Source organism: Pezoporus flaviventris, unplaced genomic scaffold (genome assembly GCF_033815535.1).
Source record: "Pezoporus flaviventris isolate CSIRO_AGI_PZ_B2104156 unplaced genomic scaffold, CSIRO_AGI_Pfla_v1 ptg000070l, whole genome shotgun sequence".
Taxonomy (NCBI): Eukaryota; Metazoa; Chordata; class Aves; order Psittaciformes; family Psittacidae; genus Pezoporus; species Pezoporus flaviventris.
The window spans coordinates 7,284,801-7,303,931 of record NW_026892618.1 but is presented as its reverse complement, the minus strand read 5'-3'; the positions used below and the strand labels follow the sequence as shown (position 1 = coordinate 7,303,931).

The 19,131-nt window shown below is 46.2% G+C and overlaps 2 protein-coding genes across 2 annotated transcripts; one reads left to right on the top strand and one right to left on the bottom strand.

Moving 5' to 3' along the window:
- Window positions 1-34: 34 nt before the first annotated feature.
- Window positions 35-10,795, bottom strand: LOC133278974 (killer cell lectin-like receptor subfamily G member 1). The gene is made up of 6 exons (XM_061472302.1): window positions 9,837-10,795; window positions 9,513-9,643; window positions 4,583-4,675; window positions 3,659-3,810; window positions 1,684-1,787; window positions 35-715 (listed from the first exon to the last, which is right to left on the bottom strand). Exons 1-6 carry the CDS (start codon window positions 9,896-9,898, stop codon window positions 604-606), a joined length of 654 nt encoding a protein of 217 aa, XP_061328286.1. The 5' UTR covers window positions 9,899-10,795; the 3' UTR covers window positions 35-603.
- A 1,388-nt stretch (window positions 10,796-12,183) lies between these two features.
- On the top strand, window positions 12,184-17,749 carry M6PR (mannose-6-phosphate receptor, cation dependent). The gene is made up of 7 exons (XM_061472303.1): window positions 12,184-12,471; window positions 13,954-14,124; window positions 14,328-14,500; window positions 14,591-14,700; window positions 14,893-15,023; window positions 16,016-16,142; window positions 16,680-17,749. Exons 1-7 carry the CDS (start codon window positions 12,359-12,361, stop codon window positions 16,800-16,802), a joined length of 948 nt encoding a protein of 315 aa, XP_061328287.1. The 5' UTR covers window positions 12,184-12,358; the 3' UTR covers window positions 16,803-17,749.
- The last annotated feature ends 1,382 nt before the right edge of the window (window positions 17,750-19,131 follow it).

Here is a 19,131-nt window from a genome sequence, read left to right as displayed (position 1 = left end):
TCCAACAGAGAAAAGTAATGACATGGGTGCATACTTCTGGTCCAATGCAGTACTAGCAGTTTATTTTCACTGATGGATTTACAGAAGTTGAAGTCTCATTTCTTCTCTCCTACTCATAGTACTGGAATGCAAAATGAGAGGCTGCCACTGGTAGAAGTCTGTTTATATGTTTTCAGCACTGGAAACCAGGCTTCATTTTCCCAGTCCTGCTAGCGCCAGACAATGGAGATGCAGGGAATGGAAAGGAAATCTGATGCTCAGGAATGGAGGAATGGCCAGCTCACCCTCAGAGATCTGAAGACCCAGCATCTTTTGTGACAAAAATTTTGTTTGCCCTTATAGGACACACAAGGCAAAGACTAGGCCAGGGAATATGTTCCAGGTCTCATGTGGTCATAAATAGCAGTAAGCCAACACGTTGATTGAGAATGGATCTACTGCTGCTGATAACTCACCATTATGGGCAACAAACCCGTCCCTGCAAAACACCTTTGTGAGGTGTGAGAGGCAAATCCTTGGTCTTGTGTAGACCTTTGGTTTGCAGGACAATGATCCACTTGTACCACTGAGGAGATGATTATGAGATGAAAATGCACATGAGATTTATCTAAGAGACTTCTCACAGATCCATGGAGCAGCAAATTCACAGCTGGAGGCCTGGAAGTGATCTTTCATCAGGACAGCACAATGTTGCACAGGGCTGTTAGAGAGGATGCTGCAAGAGACATGGAACAAAAATGAGACTGAGAGAAAATGCTGAGGTATCTCCAGTAGGCGAGAAAGAAACAACATCTGATTTTGGAGGGTGGAGCCCAGAGGAAGTGAAAGAACCCAGCCTCCAAAGGACAGCTGTTAGAAAACAATATGAGCACCCAGAAAACCGTAAAACCCTGCAGATTACACATCTAAGTAAGTTTGCCACTGTGGAACCAAAATCATAACCAAACATGGACATGATGCCCTGACAGTGAAAGTGGTACCCACCATCATGAGAATGGCAGAGCTGAGAGTTTCATGGAAAGATGATCGTCTCCAAGGAGTTTGTAAGAACAGAAAGCTGGATTTAAGAAGGGAACTAAACCAAGTTCTTAGATTACCGACCTATTGACAATGATCTTGAGAGAGGTTTCTCACTGGAGAAGTGTTAGACACTAACTAGTTTCCTTCACTGCCATAAAAGGGAAAGGGCCAGGCAGTCACTGGACCAAATCATAATGCTTTCCCTCATGCAGAATGCTGAGTTTTGCCCAAGACTGACCCAAAATTAAGGTTCTGACTTGGGCTGGCACCAGTAAAGCAGCAAAGGGCTGGGTACTCACACTCAGTGACACCATCACTTGGCAGAATGGGTGCAAAGTGACTAAATCCAGTTAAGCCAAGATGGACCATATGGTTTTCTGACTGAGCAACTGAGTGAGCAGTACAGGTAAACGACTGCTGATCTGAGCAGCTGGAGGGAAGTAGAGAGTGAGATACTAACATTAGCCCTGCTTTTCACATGTACTGTAACAGCCTTTACAAGGTGCAGGGCAGTAAAAAGTAGACCCCCTTGAGTTCAGTGCCATACAGGTGACAACAAAATCTGCCCAGGAAGAAAGCTACTGAAATCTGATGCAGGAACTCTGGGGATTTTGGAACACCAGGCAATTAGCACTGTTGTTTTTAAAACACAATGAAACTCACTTGGTGCCATTGAATATAGAGCCATCTTCCCAAATCCATCCAGAGCCTGAGCTGTTCCTCAGTCCAATCCAGAAACACTCTGGTTGAATACTCTTGAACAGCTCCTAGAAATGGTGATGAATTACAAAGTGACTAAGGAAAGGCAGCCTGAAAATGGAGGTAAAGATACGTAAATAGAACAGAAAGCAAGATATATCCTCTTGCCTGACTGTTCCATAAATGGCTGACAATACCGCTTCTCCACACCTTCTAATCAGGAAGATCAGCCCTGCAAATCATGACTGGAATAAAAACTGCGTACACTCACAAGGAAGTAAGGGTGCTTTCAAGGGTCCTAGACAGATTCTTCAAAGGCCATTTCTCAGGGCAACATATGTGAGCCAACTGCACCCCAGTTTCCTGAAGTATACTACACTTTATGTAGGAACATATGCTATTAGTATTGGTGCTTTACTATACAGCTAGCTAGCAAGCTAATACAGAGTATTAACAATTAAAGGTAAAATCAGGTCAGGGCAGGATGTGCAGGCACTGACAGATCTGTCTAAAAACCCCAATGCTCTTTACATTTTACACAAACATTCCTCCTACGTGTTTTCAATATTCATTTCCTTTTGCCTAACCTTTAATTCCTGCTTACTGTTTAAAGGTGAAGCCTGCAACTGAAACTCAGCCCTGAAGTAAATCCCCTCCTTAAAAATAAAAAGGAATAAAGACAAAAGAGAGAACTTTGTCCACATTTGTAAAGGAACTAAACAACAGCAACCTTTCAGTGTATGACGGATCCATTCTTCCATCTTTATCTCCTGCTGCTATGAACAAAGCCTCACAGCAGACATCTTCACACAGAAGTATTAACAAAGTGGTAAACTTGGTAAAGTGGTGGGAATAGGAGTAGCTTGGGGAATGCTTGAGTGTTGCTGGTGGTTTGGAGGTGACTGCTTCCCTGACGAAGGGAGGTTGAACTAGCTAGGAGAGTCTTGCTAACATAAGGAAGTCTGAGAAGGGACAATGGGTAACACTCTAGTAGCAGAGACAGCAGTAATAAAGCAGCTGGAGCAGGGGAGGCTTACTTCATGGAGAGAAATGGGTAATGTGGGGAAGACAGGTATTTCCCAAGGAATCAGGATTTGCCTAAGCAAGCGTGAGAGGTTGGTACATAGTTCCAGTTGAGCAGAAACATGGCTCTGTAAGCTCCCACAGAACATCATACAATGCAACTTCTGTCCAGGGGCTGGAAACTGTCCACGTTCAGTGGACCTGAGCTAATAAGTCCTGGCTTGCACAAAACCAATCAGGTACTTCTGCTCTACTTAGGCAGATGTGCCTCACATCCCTAGTGATCAGATTTACCCATTTCGTCTGTGGTCATACATGCCACTGCCCTCAGTGAGCACTTACTAGAAAATGAGCAGTGTAACAGACGGTTTCTGATTTCACCAGCATAAGAATGCTTTTGGCAGAGAGGGGAAGTAAGCATTGAAAACAGACTGAGAAAGAAATATCTATGCATGAACACAGACAGTGGCAAAGGTCACTAAGCAGGAGGAGCTGGAGTGGCTGCAGGGAAGAAAGGCATCATTATTGCAGAGGGAGGATCTCTGGAGAGTGTGGCTGTACTGGTTTGTAGGCAACGAGTACAGTGATTCCACAGTCTTTTCCTGTAATCATTCATAACACCCATGTTGGGGGTAGAAGGGAGGTGGAGTGGGACAGTGGAGAAGGCTGTCTGCTAATATCCTTCATAAGATGATTTTGAGTAGCTGACAGTGACCATCACCTCTCCCTTCCTTTTGCTGCTTTGTCTGCTGGGAACATCTAAGGTATACATTGAAACTAAACTATACATCACAGTTGTAAATCCTTCCTCTCCTTTAAAGACAAAATATTGCCAGACTGACAGTACTGCTTGGATGTCAGTCGCTGAGGTATCTGCAAGGAAACTGAAGTCCTCAGAGAATAAGAAAGCCATTACCATTTCCCAAGTATTACTGATCACTAGGAGATGAGCTCCCTGTGCCTCGCAGGACTGCCGGCTGGAATGCCAGTCCTTCTTCTGCTTGGAGAAGGAGTAGCAGCTCCCTCTGTAGGCGACCCACTGCTCAGGGCAGCGTGGCTGAGAGTTACCTGTAAAGGAATCCAAGTACCAGCTTTTCTCTACCATTAACCAACAGAAAGACACTTTTCAGCAAGGATCTGCTGAAAAGCAGCTCTTCTGGATATCTGCAATGCAGAAAACACAAGTGAGGAAAAGAATCTAAAAATAACAGTGTGTGAACACTGAACTTCAGATCCTCTGTGCAATTTCCAGGTATTTGTACAAGAGTCACATGCACTCTGATGCTGGTGCAACACTGTCTGCTTCCCCCTGCCCCAGCCCCACTGGGTTTCCTCCGAACTGCTCAAGGTACCTGAGAAACAAAATTGGCTATCTGAAAGCAGGCAGCACTCTGGGTGTGGAAAAAGTAAGGGGAAAAAATTACATCATTCTGTGGGTAAAGTGTGATCATCACACTTAGGTTGAACGAATTTTAAGCAACAAACAGTAGGTTCTTCCACACAGTCTGCACCTTCTGCATGCATGCAGAATTGTTACAGACCTTGTATCATTAATCTGTAGTATACCACTGTAATTGCTGCAGACAAGTCTACAGAAACCTTTCAGTATCTTTCATTGTTCTTTGCAACAGGTTCTGAAATGGGTTGCCTGGGGTCTGCACAAGGAGTATATTCTTCACAATATTCTGGATAGGCAGTTGCTACTTAAGGCTGGTAGAAACCTAGAATAGCTTCTGGTTTAACCCCATATATGGAATTCAGGATCTGAGCTCCTGTGTTTAGATGAATCTGTGGTCTTTGCTGATGGTTGCTTATCCTCAGCACCCCTTTGTGCACTTACTCATCTTCCATACCAAAGCAGTCGCTAGGGAGATGCTCAGTATCCCAAAGCCTATAGCCAAGCTTGGCACAACTTCTGGCCACAGACAGGGAGCTGTAAAAGAGATAAGAAACCATAGTAAACAGGAGCAACATGAAAACTGACAGTGGCTTTACACAGTTTGCTTGTGTTCTGGGCATTTCCATAAGGAACTGAACTACTTAGAGACTGCTGTCTACACTCTGCACATCACTGCCATCACTATGCCATCGCTGCCATTGCTGCTCCCTCCTTGGGAGCTCCCCACACCCCTGCCCACCAGACCAGGGCCCGCTTTCAGCTGGGCTAGAAGCCATCATTCCTTGCCTAAGCTTCCCGGGAGGTTTATGTGTCTGCAGGTCAGCCACATCTCAGCCCCCACCTGTTTTATTAATCTTAGTATGAGAGCTACAGACAACAGCACTTTCTAAAAAGCAGCAGATGTGCAACTAATGGTTACTGATGTTGAGGAACCCAGGATTTCTCTGTGCTTCTCCCTTAAGCTTATCTACCACATCCTGCTCTTGTTGTGCTCCAGAGTCTTCTACCCACGTACAGCAACAAAGTCCCTGATGAAGCTTATGAAATCTGAGGTGCTTCTCTCTCAGTCATGTCAGGAGACCCAAAGAAACGTATCTGCCCTCCTAAAAAAGGCCAGGAGTCTAAGGAATAAGATGGACAAAGAGGAAGGCTATCTTTAACCAAAGACACTACCACAGCAAGTACATCTAAAACTTGGTGGAAGAAGGGCTGTGAGCAGCATGCCATAGCAATAGGATATGAAATACACAGGGAAGACAGACGGGGGTGTTCTCTCCTCAAGCCAAATTACAGTCAAATTAAGTTAAATAACTAACTGCATCAAGAAATAACAATAACAGCATCCCCACAGACCAGGCGAATACTACAGGGTTGGAATTATATTATGGGCTGCCAGATAAGGATGGTGACAGCACTCATGAACCAGAAAAAAAAAAGCACAACCAAAAACCAACAGAGCAACTGTGAGGGAAGCCCAATGATAACAGATGTCAACTGATCTCACTAAATTATGCAAATTCCATGTCAGGGCATGATGCTGAGACTGAATGCTTAGACACTGTCAATAGGCAACTCACAGAGCGGCGAGCCAAGAACCACAGAAAGCAAAGCAGCTCGTGACTGCCCTGAGCTGTGCTCAGGCCACCCTGCTCACCACGGCTCCATCCAGCAGCTTCTCTGCCACAGTGAACACAAATGCGCCGAGATTCAACAGAGCCAAAATCCAGAAACAATAACAAAAAGGCACTGTGGTATAATGATTTCAGAATGGAAAACTACAGGAAAATGAGGAAAGTCTGTCAGAGATTAATCAAAAGGAATGGCTAAAAGAATAACACAGTTGTAAGCAGTAAAAGTGAAGACTTTTATTAGGACCTCTCGGTGGAGGCTAGAAACAAATGCACATCACGTATCAAGAATATTGTGGGAAGGACAAAGAAAGCCAGCGCTAAAACAGAAGGGGAAGGGACTTCACTTGAAAACAAGAATGAACCCTTTAAACACCGGAAGTTTGTCCAAATACAGAAACTAGACCAGGTCAATAAATTAATACTAATTCACCTAGTTTGACCTTAGAGTAGTTTGCAAGTTCACCACTTTTAAGACCAGTTTCTGCTTTACAGTAATATGATATTAGAACGGTTTGCAGGCTCACCTAGTTTTAACTGGTTTTAAGACCAGTTTCTGGATTATAGAAATACATTTAGACCTGCAGGTTTGGCTAAAAGAAGTTTCTAAGGTAACACGGGAGAGCATGAAGGAGCTTCACTGTGTCACTCTTCTGGTAGAAAGATCTTTTCTAAGGTAAAGGTTTTGGCACACTTCCTGAAGCTTGCAGGATCTTCCAGCTGTCCCACTTGTAATTAAAAAATAGCAACTTTACTTTTTTTTTACAGAACAAAACCCCATCTCTTTTCAGTTACAAAATACAACTTTTCAGCTACAACCTACTCCTCAGCTTCATGCAAGCAGACAATTGGAGAACTGAAGGACTTGAACTCTGTTCCTCTTGTAAAGTCACCTTTGTGTCTCTGATGACCTGGGTTTTGCCATCAGATTGAGCCTTCAGAGAATGCAGATAGGCAGAGGTTAAGAGGCAGGGTGGAGCTGTTTCTCTGCAGATTACAACTGAAAACAAAGCAAAAGAGGATAAATATCCTTTGAGACATAATTCTTTGTTCTGAGATCACATTTATGAGGATTTGCACTTCTGTTTTCCTTCATCTCTTGCCTCTCAAAGAAGCTATTTCCTTCATCCTCCAGACAGCTGGTCCTGATTTTAGGGAAAACTACTTCCAGGGATGACGGTCAGTGAAAGGGTTAATCTTTAAATGTTAGCACTGAGCACTGAAGCTAGTGCCTCCTGGCAATGAACAGAGCAGTTCACCCTCTATTGTTTCAAACCAATTGCAGAAAAAAAGGAAATGACTGGACTCAGCATCAAAATAAAATCCTCGGGCACCTCCACATCCAGAGCAATGGAAGAGTTCACTTCAGTCGTTAAAAGTGAAAAAAATATGCCACCAGAAAATTTAGGGATGAAAAAAGTGAAGTGGGAAAATCATATTGAAGTATTTGAGGAGAACTTAAGCCTCACTTGAACTTTAGTGATCAACCAGGAAAGTGGAATTAAAAAGTCCATAAATCGAGATTTTTACCCCTTATGGAAGGGAGACCCTGCACTTTCCCTTCTTTAAAACAGGTTCAGGGGATTGTGCTCATCCCCAGGACTACATGTGAAGCTCTTGTAGAAGAGGATCAGAGAAGTATCTGAGATAAATTCGAAACACAAGAGAGAAAACTGGATAGAGCGTCCAGAAATATTTCCATGTAGTTGTCTGAGGAACTGTAGAAAAGACTCCCCAATGGAAGGGAGAGGGAACCTTTTACCTAATGTAAATATCCAGTGTTACAACCTTCTAGGATACAGAGCACCATGCCAGGTCTCCCAGTGCTCTGGAGAAGTGACTGTGACAGGCTGCAAGCAACATGACCCAATATTTTTAGGTTTGGGAATCCAATTTCAGTTCAAAATCTAAAAACTGTTAGCATTTTGTAATTCAAGTCTTCTAGGACAGTCTGAAGAACATCTGTGAACTGCCCCAAATAGCTCGCTCCCCTCAGCTCCTGCCTACGTCAGTAGGGGAGTAGCATGACTACCTAGGGCGAGGGAGGAAAATTTGAGAAACAAGGATCCTGTCCTTGGCTAAGGCACAGACCTGGTTATTGCTGTCACTACAAGGGTGCCACACAGGCCAACATTGTCTTAAGTGACTGCTAGACTGACATTTTGGTAGGGTGGCCTATCTAAAGTTCTCTGTAAGCCAAACAGAAACCAACCAGAACAACTCTTCATTTTCGAGGAGTCCACAAGTGCCAAAAAGAGTCGGTTTGACCAGAGGACTGATCTATACACGTGGATATACTTGCGATACTGCATCACAGGAATGACTTGGTAGCAAACGTGTGCATTTGAAAACAGAGATGAAATACCTGAGAGCATATCTCTCAAAAATAACGGAGGCAGGGACAGAGTTGAAAAAAAGATCTTCTAAAGAAAGGTATTTAAACTGTGCTCCCTAGGGACTCCTCACACGAAGAAGAGAGCTGGGAAATAATCAGATACTATATCCAGAGAGTATGTTAAAAAGATCGGCTTCCTTATTTTATGCCCTAAGACTTCAGCTCAGAAAGATGAGGGTACATGAGGAAATTTGGAGAGGAGGACTATTAAGAAGAAAACTGTAAAACATTTCAAGATGGCATTGGGTAATCTCCACCTCCAACAGGGTGGAAGTGAACACAAATGGCAGGGAATGAAGGGATGCCCCTGTGTCTTCTGATGCAACAGAAAACACTATTTCTGATGCATGCAAAAACAAGACTGCCTTCTAAGCAAATGGAGTGTGATTACCAGATAGGAACCTTGGGGATTTCTGTGCTGGTTTTGTTTCCATAGTGCAGCAAGTGACCAGGCAGCACTAACAACTACAGATACATGTAGTCATTCTGATCAGGGCATAGAATCTAGTATCCCACAGTGACAGCCCCCATGGTAATAACAGCTTGGAAAAAAAGCTGAGGTAAAACATTAGTGCTGCAGCTAATGCAACACAACTTGTCTAAAGCACACAGGTGTTTAGAGGAAAAGAAATCAGCTCATGGGAAGGAGACACAAGGAATGATTACCAATGCAAAATCTCACTCTTCTAAGGCAGTATTTCTCAACTAAGCAGGCAGAGAAATTTCCGAGTGTGACATTTGCAAGGCCTGAGCTAGGGGAATGGAGTGGAAATAAGAAAACAGAAAATTGAAGGAAAGCACTAAGAAAATCTTCCTGATAGTAAAACACCCTGCAGAACTGGCTCAAGACAAGCGCTGGAAATTTGCTCACTGGGAGGTATGTAAAACCAGAACAGGGAAAACAGAGGAAAAAATGTATCACAGAAGAATCCTGCAGAGCCCCACGGGAGAGAGTCTGGATGATCTCATATGCCTCTTCTGTCTCTGATCTCTGATTAGCATATGCCTCTAATTTATCTGTACTCACATCTCGCCTGCCCTTCAAAGAACTATTGCTGACAATCTCTTCTCGCTGACAAGCAGACAACTTCAAAACTGCAAATGTTTTTTAGAGAAAAGGATGCCTAGGTTGAACGTCCTGGAGTAGCCACCGAAAGGGGACTGACAGAGAAAGGGAGGGAAAACAATGCAGGGGCTCTGATCCACTGGCTTTTGTTACATTAAAATACTCATGGCAGTTTTAGAACCAAAGAAACAGCACCATAAGCAGGCACTCAATATCGGTGGCCAGCTCAGAGTGTAGATCTTGCTTTTGCTCAATATAAAGTCTTTTGTTGACCTTCCTTACCTCTTTTTTCCCGTGCAGCACTGGTCCTAGGCAGAGGAGTCTGCGAGAATCTGACAGACGTATAAATTATTTCCTCATTCTCTTCGGCTGCAGAAGTTTCTGATCTGCTTCCCTCCATGCCAAAGCAAAGACTGCGTATGACAAGATGTTTCGATCGACAAGATGTTGAGTGACAAGGCTCAACACCCGTAAAACAGGAAACCTGAGGCTACATTCAGAAGGCAAGAAACGTGAATATGCAACCTCTGTTTTCAGCTGCTCAAAGTAACCCAGTCTACAACAGAATGGAGAGCAGTGGAAGTGTAACAACTTCAATTTCCTAACCTGATCAGGGATGTCTTATGACCAGCCATTAGTGGGAAGAGGTGATTAACCACAAAGTTCATGGGTATTTTAATTGTTGACAGTCCAAGAAGCTGTGATGACACTGCTGCAGTGACTGTGACAATGTGTTGTGCTCTGCAGAGCTCCTTCTCAGGACAGAAGCAGGCTGATAGCAAGATCACAAGATTAAAAAGGTAAATAGCAAGAGTACAAGGTGAAAAATTACATAAGCATACAGCAAACTGGCAACCCAACTGCTGTCCAAAAGGAAGTAAAGTTGGACAGCATGAGTTTTAGAAAGAAGCCTTGTGAGCTTTGGACACTTCTACTGGGAACTCTGTCTACACCCAGCACCCAGTGTGAATGTGCTCATGGCATAGGCAGGCACTGAGAGGTGGCATACCTCCAGATCCTCTGATTCAACATCTCAACAGCATCAGTACAAAAGAGACATGGACATACCGGAGTCTAGCAATGGGTGACAAAGACGGTAACAGGACTGGAACGTCAATCTTATGAGGAAAGGCTGAGAGAACTGGGACTGTCTAGTCTGGACATGTTTTGGGGAGGATCTTGTTAACGTATATAAATACCTGAAGGGAGGGTACACGAAGAGATAGACTCTTCCCAGTGGTACCCAGTGACAGGACAAAAGGCAATGGGCACAAACTGAAACACAGAAAGGTCCCTCTGAACATCAGGAAACACTTTTTTACTGTGAGGGTGACTGGACACTGGCACAGGCCGGCTAGAAAGACCATGGTGCCTCCCTTCATGGACAGTTGTCTGGACATGGCCCTGGGCAACTGGCTATAGATGGCCCAGCTTCAGCAGGGCATTGGACCAGGTGACCTTGAGAGGAACCTTCCAAACTCATTCATCCTATGACTCTGTGGCCAGCAATAACAGGAAGGGCTAGCCTTCTTCTGAAGGAGCTGTTGTGGTTCAAACCCAGCTGGCAAGTACCATGAATCTGCTCATTCACTTTCCCCCTCCCACAGTGGGGTGGGAGAACTGGGGAAAAGGTAAAACCCAGGGGTTGAGTTAAGAACAGTTTAATAATACAATATAATAATACCACTAATACTAAATACTAATAATGAAAAGGGAAATGAGAGAGAAAACTAAAAATAACCAGGAGTGATGCACAATACAGTTCCTCACCACCAGCTGAACAATGCCCAACCAGACCCAAGCAGTGATTGGTCCCTTCCAGTTTCTATACTGGGCATGAGGTGCTGTGGTATGGAATACCCCTTTGGCTAGTTTGGGTCAGGTGTCCTGTCTGCTTCCTCCTGGCTTCCTGTTCTCCTCCTCACTGACAGAGCATGAGATTGAAAAGTCCTTGATCAGAGTAAATGCTACTGAGCAACAGCTAAAACATGGGTATGTTGTCAGCATTAATCTCAGACTAAAGCCAAACCACAGGACTGCACCAGCTACTGGGAGGAAAATCAACTCTATCCCAGCCAAAACCAGGATGGTAGCAAAGATTGACCATTGGTGAGTACCATTCAAGGTGTGCCAGGGGAAGATTTAGATTGGATATTAGGAAAAATTTCTCCCCTGAAAGGGCTGTCAAACACTGGAACAGGCTGCCCAGGGAAGTGGCTGAGTCGCCATCCCTGGAGGTATTTAAGTGATGTATCTATCCCCTCAAACGAGTGCCTTCTCTAGCATGTTGACAAGTTCACTGAACCCAGCGTTTCTTTCTTGATGAAAAGATGCAAAAGCCTCAGAGCTATGGCAAAGAACATCTGTCACGTGGAGACGAACCAAGGAGGCCCGAGGCCACAGAGCAGTTTTACGAGCAGTGGTGTCCCTTGCTTGGCGGTGCCTAGCGGGGAACAGCCATGTTCTGCTGCTGCCTTCGACAGGGAAAGAGCCGGTAATGGCTGGCTGCCGCTGGGAAGCCCCTCGCCTTTTCACGGGTCTGCCCGAGGCAGCGCGGCAGCTCGGCGGGACGCTCCGCAGCGCTGCGGGCCCGGAGACCCCCAGGCTGTCGCTCCGCAGGCCGCAGCCACGCCTCCCGGCCAGGAGCGGGCCGAGCGGCGCTTCCCCGCCATTGGGCGAGCAGCTCCCGCCTCCAGCCGCGCTCTGCAGGGGCTGACGGGCGGGGTGCGCCGCGGGCGTGGCTGAACTTCCCTCTGCGGACCTTCATCGGTCATTGGAAGAGAAGCGAGGGGAGGCGGGATCTCCGCGCCTTTTCTCACCGCCTATTGGATGGAAAGAGGAGGTGGGCCCCAGCACCGCCCCGTCATAGGCTGGAGCGGGCTTTAGGGGTCGCCCCTTTCCACCGCCTCTCTTCATTCGCTGAAGAACAGCCAGTGACCGCGGCGATCCTGCGGCACTCGGGCTCCTATTGGCGGAAAGCGGCAGTTCCGCCAAGCCCTTCCTGCTTCCGGTTGGTGGGGTGGGCTGAGGGGAGCTGGCGGGGGCCACAGGGGAGGTCGGTGCAGCCCGGCGCGGTCCGCGCCTGCGGTCCTCGGGCGGTCCCGTCACCGCCGACGGCGCAGCATGGGATGCTCTTGAGCGGCGGATCGCTCTTCCCTAGGGCCGGCCTTGCCACTGCCCGTGCCCGTGACTGTGCGAGGCGGGGGGAGGCCGGGCGGCTCCGGGGCCGGGCCGGCAGCAGGTGGGTGCGGCGGCGCGGGGTTGGCGGGTTGGGCTCCGGCGGCAGACGGGAGGGGGAGGGCTGGGGGTGGCACCAAGGCTGTTGGAGCCGCCGCGGGCCTGAAAGCGCACCCTGACCAGGATGAGCGGCTCCGTCCCAGCGGCGGGCACGGCTCAGGCAGGGGTAACCGGCCAGGAGAGCAGCGTCGCATCCATCCCTTTTTACTTCAGGCTGAGTGCGAGGGAAGCGTTTGTCAGCGCTGTGACCGGCGCAGCCGCGGCTAGCGCCAAGGGCAGGGTTCTGCTTTTAGGCTTACAGGACGAATCACGAGTTCTTGTATCACGGGCTTCCTCATTTCAGCGTAACTGACCTTGTCGTCTGTGACCTCCGTGGCGGTCGGAGAGCTGGCTGGGTAGCAGTAGGCTCTCAGGAGCTGGGGGCTGCTCACTGTTAGGTGCTGCAGACAGGCGCTGCCTGTTCATTTGCAGGTCTTGTCAACCCTCAGCATCTGGAGCTTTATTGAAGTCTGCAACGGGAGAAGCTGAGGGAAATCTGTTGCATCACCGTGGTTGCTGGTGCAATCACTGAACGTTTCATATGTGATTTTTAGTGTGAGCTGGAGACCAAATTTCTAGATTGCATTAGTGTTTTCATTACTGCCTCTTCAGTTGCATGTTCCGTGGGACGTCTCAGTGTCCTCCTTCCCTTCTTCAGCTGTATAAACAGAAGAAAACTGTACTGTGAAGGTGCAGCTTACAGTTATTAAACACTTTCAGATTCTCAGCTAAAGTAGTAGTAAAAAGATATCATAATTATTCCTAAGTGCTGATTAGTTTTCACTCTCCTGCATAACTTGCTGACAGAAAAGCACACACCTACCCACATTAGAGAAATGGAGTTTACAGCGTGGTTAAGAAGTATTTGTAGCCACAGTTAGAAGCGATTTGAAGAGGAGTCTTGGGTGACATGGTCTAGTGTGAGGTGTCCCTGCCCATGGCAGGGGGGTTGGAACTGGATGATCTTACGGTCCTTTCCAACCCTAACTATTCTATGATTCTAATTATGATTATTAAGATTAAGGCACTTGAACAAACAGATCCTGACTAATTGCAGTGGCTTTTCCCTCCAAGCTCTTCACAAAGAGCTGCAAAGAGGCTTGATTAGAGGCCTGGTTAATCATTTTCTGCCGACTGGTTCCTCAGTGCAGTGCAGTAACCAACAATGCCTTGTGCCTGAAACTTACTCCACTGTTCAGCCTGCTGGGCTTAACAGCAAAACTTGTGGTCCTGAGGCAAAATTCAGCAGAGAATCCCAAAATCAGCCCAGTGAACGGCTTGGCTACACAAGTCATTGAGATTTAGTTTCTGGGACCTGTTTCTAGATTCACTCCTTTTTGCAGTGAGGACTGTGGGAGTGGCCAGTCACTGACTCTGTGACCCTGAAGTTAGTTTGCAGGGGCTAAACCAGTTAATCCTCTGTGTTCTCTGTGATGTGCATGTGCAGGATGTCATCACCTTGCCATACCTCTGCTGTGCTGGTAGTTTTTATGGCCCTTGCTGTTGTGGGGGCTGAACAGTCAAAAGAGAGGAGTTGTGATGTGATCGGTGATGAAAGCAGCGAGTCGCAAATGGAAAGAGCCCTGCTGAAGAAACTGGAGCCCCTAAGCCCAATGAGGTACAGTACAACACCCTGCAGGCCCTGGAGCTGTGCAGTGCCTCCCTGAGGCCAATGGGAGGGGAGGACTTGGGGCCAGACTGCAGAAGGGGCTTCCCTGTTACTAAGGGTGGTGACTGGCTTCCAGGTCTCAAATGTCTACTGCTCTGGGCCTTGTTCCTTGTAATCCTGTGAGCTGTCTGTTCTGTCCTCTCCCTGCTCAGGTTTAACGTGACTGTGGAGAAAGGCAAAACGGAAAACTACGTCTACCATTTCAGAGTGTGCAGGGAGGTCAACAGCACCTTACATGATTTTGGTGGCCTGGTGCAAACAGATAGACAAAACGGGAAGACCACAGTGATAGGAAGAATCAATGAAACCCAGGTCTTCAATGGAAGTAAGAGTCCACTCAATACTTGTCTTACTCAGTATCTGCCTTTTGTCTCCTGATCTGGATTTGCAGCCTGTATTGTTTCTCTTTTGGCAGGTGACTGGATCATGCTGATTTATAAAGGAGGTGATTCATATGGCAGGCACTGCAGTGGTGAGAAGAGAAGAGCTGTGATAATGATTTCTTGCAAGCGGGGAGTTACAGCAGTAAGTGACACATGAGGTGGGAGAGGAGCAGGGGGCTGCCAGACAGATGGTTGATAAGCAGAAGGGCTTTGAGGAGGCAGCAAGGTTTTCTTCTGTCCTCCAGTGTCTGTTGCATAGCTGCACTAACAGTGATGAAAGTGTCTTCTGATGAAGTTCACATTTTCACATGACTTCACTTTTCCCAAATTGCAGAGCTCATTCAGCATTATTTCAGAAGAGCGGGAAAAGGAGCAGGAGTGTTTCTACCTCTTTGAGATGGACAGCAGTGTGGCTTGTCCAGCTCAAGATTCCCACCTCAGCGTTGGCTCCATTTTACTGATCACGTGAGTCATTGGAAGAGCTGCTTGTGTCTGGGCCATAATCCCCAGTGCCATTTAGAAACACAGCAAATACTGCACTAAACTGGGTAATTGTAGTGTACCTGTCCATAGCCAACACTGCATGTTACTGTTCTTCTGAACAAAAGATCTTGCTCAAGGCATGATAGTGTCCTCAACATAAGAAGGACATGGAGATAATGGAATAAGCCCAGAGGAGGCCACCAGGATGATCAGGGGCTGGAGCACCTCCCATACAAAGGCAGGCTGAGAAAGCTGGGGCTGTGCAGCCTGGAGGAGAGAAGACTGTGTGGAGACCTCATAGCAGCCTTCCAGTATCTGAAGGGGGGGGCTGTAAGGATGCTGGAGAGGGACTCTTCATCAGGGACTGTAGTGGTAGGGATGATGGATTTAAACTGAAACAGTGGAAGTTCAGGTCAGATATAAGAAGTTCTTTACTGTGAGGGTGGTGAGGCACTGGCACAGGTTGCCCAGAGAAGTGATGAATGCTCCATCCCTGGCAGTGTTCAAGGCCAGGCTGGACAGAGCCTTGGGTGACATGGTCTAAGTGTGAGGTGTCCCTGCCTATGGGGGGTTGAAACTCAATGCTCTTAAGGTCCTTTCCAACCCTAACCATTCTGTGATGCTGCAGAGCTGCTTTGTTCCCTATCAACATTCTCCTTCATATTTGACAGACAAGAGCACGGAAGACATGATTTCCTAAAATCGTACAACAGCTTTTTGCCAGAGTTGGGAATGCAGACCAGCTTGACTCATTTTCTCTGCTTATTAGAGGCACTACTTCATGTAATGCTGCTGAAAGATTTATACCAGCATATCAGTAATTTGGGGGCTTTTTCTGCTCTGCTCTGGTCTCTGTTTACAGCTCTGTTACTGAGTGGTGCTCAGCTACTTGCTTAAATACCAATTTGAAGGTGGCTCAGAAGAGGTTGTCTTATAGAATTTCCTCAGCTTTGACTTTTAATTATACCTTCCAGGTTTGCTTCACTGATTGCAGTCTACATCATTGGTGGGTTCCTGTACCAGCGCCTTGTAGTGGGAGCAAAGGGCATGGAGCAGTTTCCTCACTTTGCCTTCTGGCAAGATCTGGGCAATTTGGTAGCGGTGAGTGAAAATCCCCATATATTTCCAGCTGGGCTCATGTATCAGGACAGGAGAAAATGGCATCTGCCTTGTCGTTTTGGCCTGTGTTCTCAGGTAGACATACCACCAGGGTAGTATACCTTCAAGCAGAAGAATATGTTTTATTTTTCTGAAGTACTTTATTTCTTAATTATTGCCAAGACTGATTCCCTGCCAGTATCCTGCAATTACCACATAACTGGAAAACATGCTCAGTTGAGGTTAACACTTTCCAGCTAGGGACTTTGAAATGTTATGTCCAACTACCTGAAACACTTCCTTGGGCACTGTAGGCAGTGCCATTCATCAGCCTGACATTGCTGCATGCTGTTCATCAGTATGCCTAGAGCTTTCAGGACCAAGTAGGATGCTTGTAATGTGTGCTTCTCTTGTCAAGACAGATTTTGGGGACCTGTCCCATACAGCATAAGGCAACAGAGAAATGGCAGCAGCTGCTTTGCTTTGGGTGCTGAGTCAATTGCCTGCAGTCTGATTCTGGTACAATATCCTGTGTTGCAGGATGGCTGTGACTTTGTCTGCAGATCCAAGCCTCGAAATGCACCAGCCACATACCGAGGGGTGGGTGATGACCAGCTGGGGGAGGAGTCGGAGGAGAGGGATGACCACTTGCTACCAATGTGATCAGCTTTCAACATTGAGTTCTTTTCTCCCCATCTCCCCAGTTTAGCTGGGCATCTCCCAGCCAGTTCTCCTTCTCTCGCCCTGATTTTCTTTACACTCTTTGCTTTCGCTGTCTCTGGTGCGCCAAGTCCCATGGATGCCTCTGGGTGTGAACAGAACCAGTCCCTGGTGGCATGTCTTGTGAATATAACGCTGGTTTAGGTTTTTAAAAATGCAGCAGAGCTGAAGGGAGAAAGTGCTGAGACTTGAGAGAAGATGGCAAGAAAGCAATATGAGTGTTCAGCATGGGAGAGAAATCACCAAGAGATAAAAAGAACCATGGATGGGTGCAGAAAGGGGAAGGAGGCCATGGGTTAAAACAGCTGAAACTGTAGGAGGGATCTTTTGTGTCTTCCCTCTCACCCCTAAGGTTTACAGGATCCGTAAGACACTGGAATTCCTTTTCTTTGAATGCATTTTCAGTTTTTCTAGCTTTGCACTGCTTCTGCCAGTGTAACCTGCAGCGTGCTCTATGCCAGACTCTGTGGGGGTGGAGGAGGCATTGGCATCTCTGCAGTATTTTCTTTTCTTAATGGCAGTATGTAGAAGAGTACACACCAGTTTCTTTCAACAGATATAAAGGGATGCATGCCATCCTCTCAGACAATTGAGAAGGGGCAATGCTAAAAAAGAGTTAAATACAGTCTCATGAATTTCTAGTTCAGTCACAATATTGTCTTGGCTTTCTCAAATCATTGAGAAGCAAAAGGAAATAAATGTGCTGCTAAGTAAAGGGAACATTTGCTGAAACTCACATGAAGGCACAATGAAACAGGTAGCTGCCACTCAAGTTCTAAGCTTCCTGAGGTGACTGCCCACACAGCTCAGTCACCCTTCAGCATTATGATTACATGCTCTCCAGAAGTTCCTTGTTTGGCAGAGGGTTTTCCCAGGAAGCTACCAGAATAAACCATAGAAGCCAAGGATAAGAGTGCTTGTGTAATAAAAAACTGTGTAAGGGACTCCTGCACTGCCAGGGTCAGCTTTCATAAATCATTGTCCCTCAAGCATGGTACAGATAGTACTTGGATACTGCTGCTGGCTGGGAGTGAGAGAGACCTCTTCTTGGGGCCCTGGTAAAAAGCAGGTACAGCCAAGTTGCAAGACTTCAGGAACTTGGTACCTTGATTCTCAATTGCTTTTTTTTATTTCAGGGGCTATACTCTTAAGTGATCCCATTCTGCCCTATTCTAGACTGGCAAGAACTGCCCTCAGTCTTGAGGGCAGAGACTGTGAATAAGCAAGCCACTACTGTTAACAGCAGAATACAGACAAGATTTATATATTTGTAATACTGGCAAAGCAGTCTGAATGGTGACATGGAGGGGGGAGAGGGGGGGGCCTTGCTTTCTTACTGGGTTTGGAGTGGGCAAACAGCTCCTGCTTTCTTTGACTTTTGTTACAGTCTCAATCTTCCTTATAACATGGGAAAAATAGGAAGTCACTAAGTCTGTTATTACTGGTTTTCATGGTGGTGTTTAAGGTTTTTTTTTTTTGTACAAAACACAACTTTCAAAAATAAAATTAAAAAAACAAACAAAAGACCCCAAAACTGGTGAAGTGTTGTGCTGCTGTAACAAGAGCTTTCTGTGGTACCAGAGCATCTTTCTTACCCAAAGGTGAAGGGTCCTTCGTGGGTGGTGCCTTGTGCCTGAACTACTCTTTCCCAGAACAGGCCTCTTGTTAGTACATGTTTTTTTGCTGCTACCTCGTAGGGCTTAAGAGGGAGTGGTATACACTGCTTTTAGAAGCTCAGGTAGTAAGGGATGGGAAAAGGTTCCTATGCTCTGTATCTTTCTGCAACAATAAAGAGAAATTAACTTTTAGCAGCCACACCTGCAAAGCCTGAACAAGCTTTTTTTTTTGTTTTGTTAAGAACATTGAATATGAAGTGAAACCTCATTTGACTGAAATAAGATCCAGTCCTCAGAAGCAGTAGTACTGCAGGTAGGTTAGCTGCCTGCCTACCCTGCCAAGGGTCAAACTGAACTGGATTTTTATCATACCCAGCCTGCTAAGGATAAAATACTTTAAGGACAGCCTTCCTCAGCTGATTCGTGTTGAGAGATTCTAACCTCCCTCTTCCCTACCACCAAATTGTATCAGACCAAATAGCATTACCAGGGTGCAGCTTCTTTTGGGCCCATTCTCATTCTAGAAGCCTCAGAAGTTTTCTTTCACAGGAACAAAGGCATTATTAGAGTGAAATTCAACAGTACACTTAAGACTAGAAAGCTGCTGCCACATTTTATCCATCTTCTAAGCCATTTCCCTCCTCTCTTTCTAATAT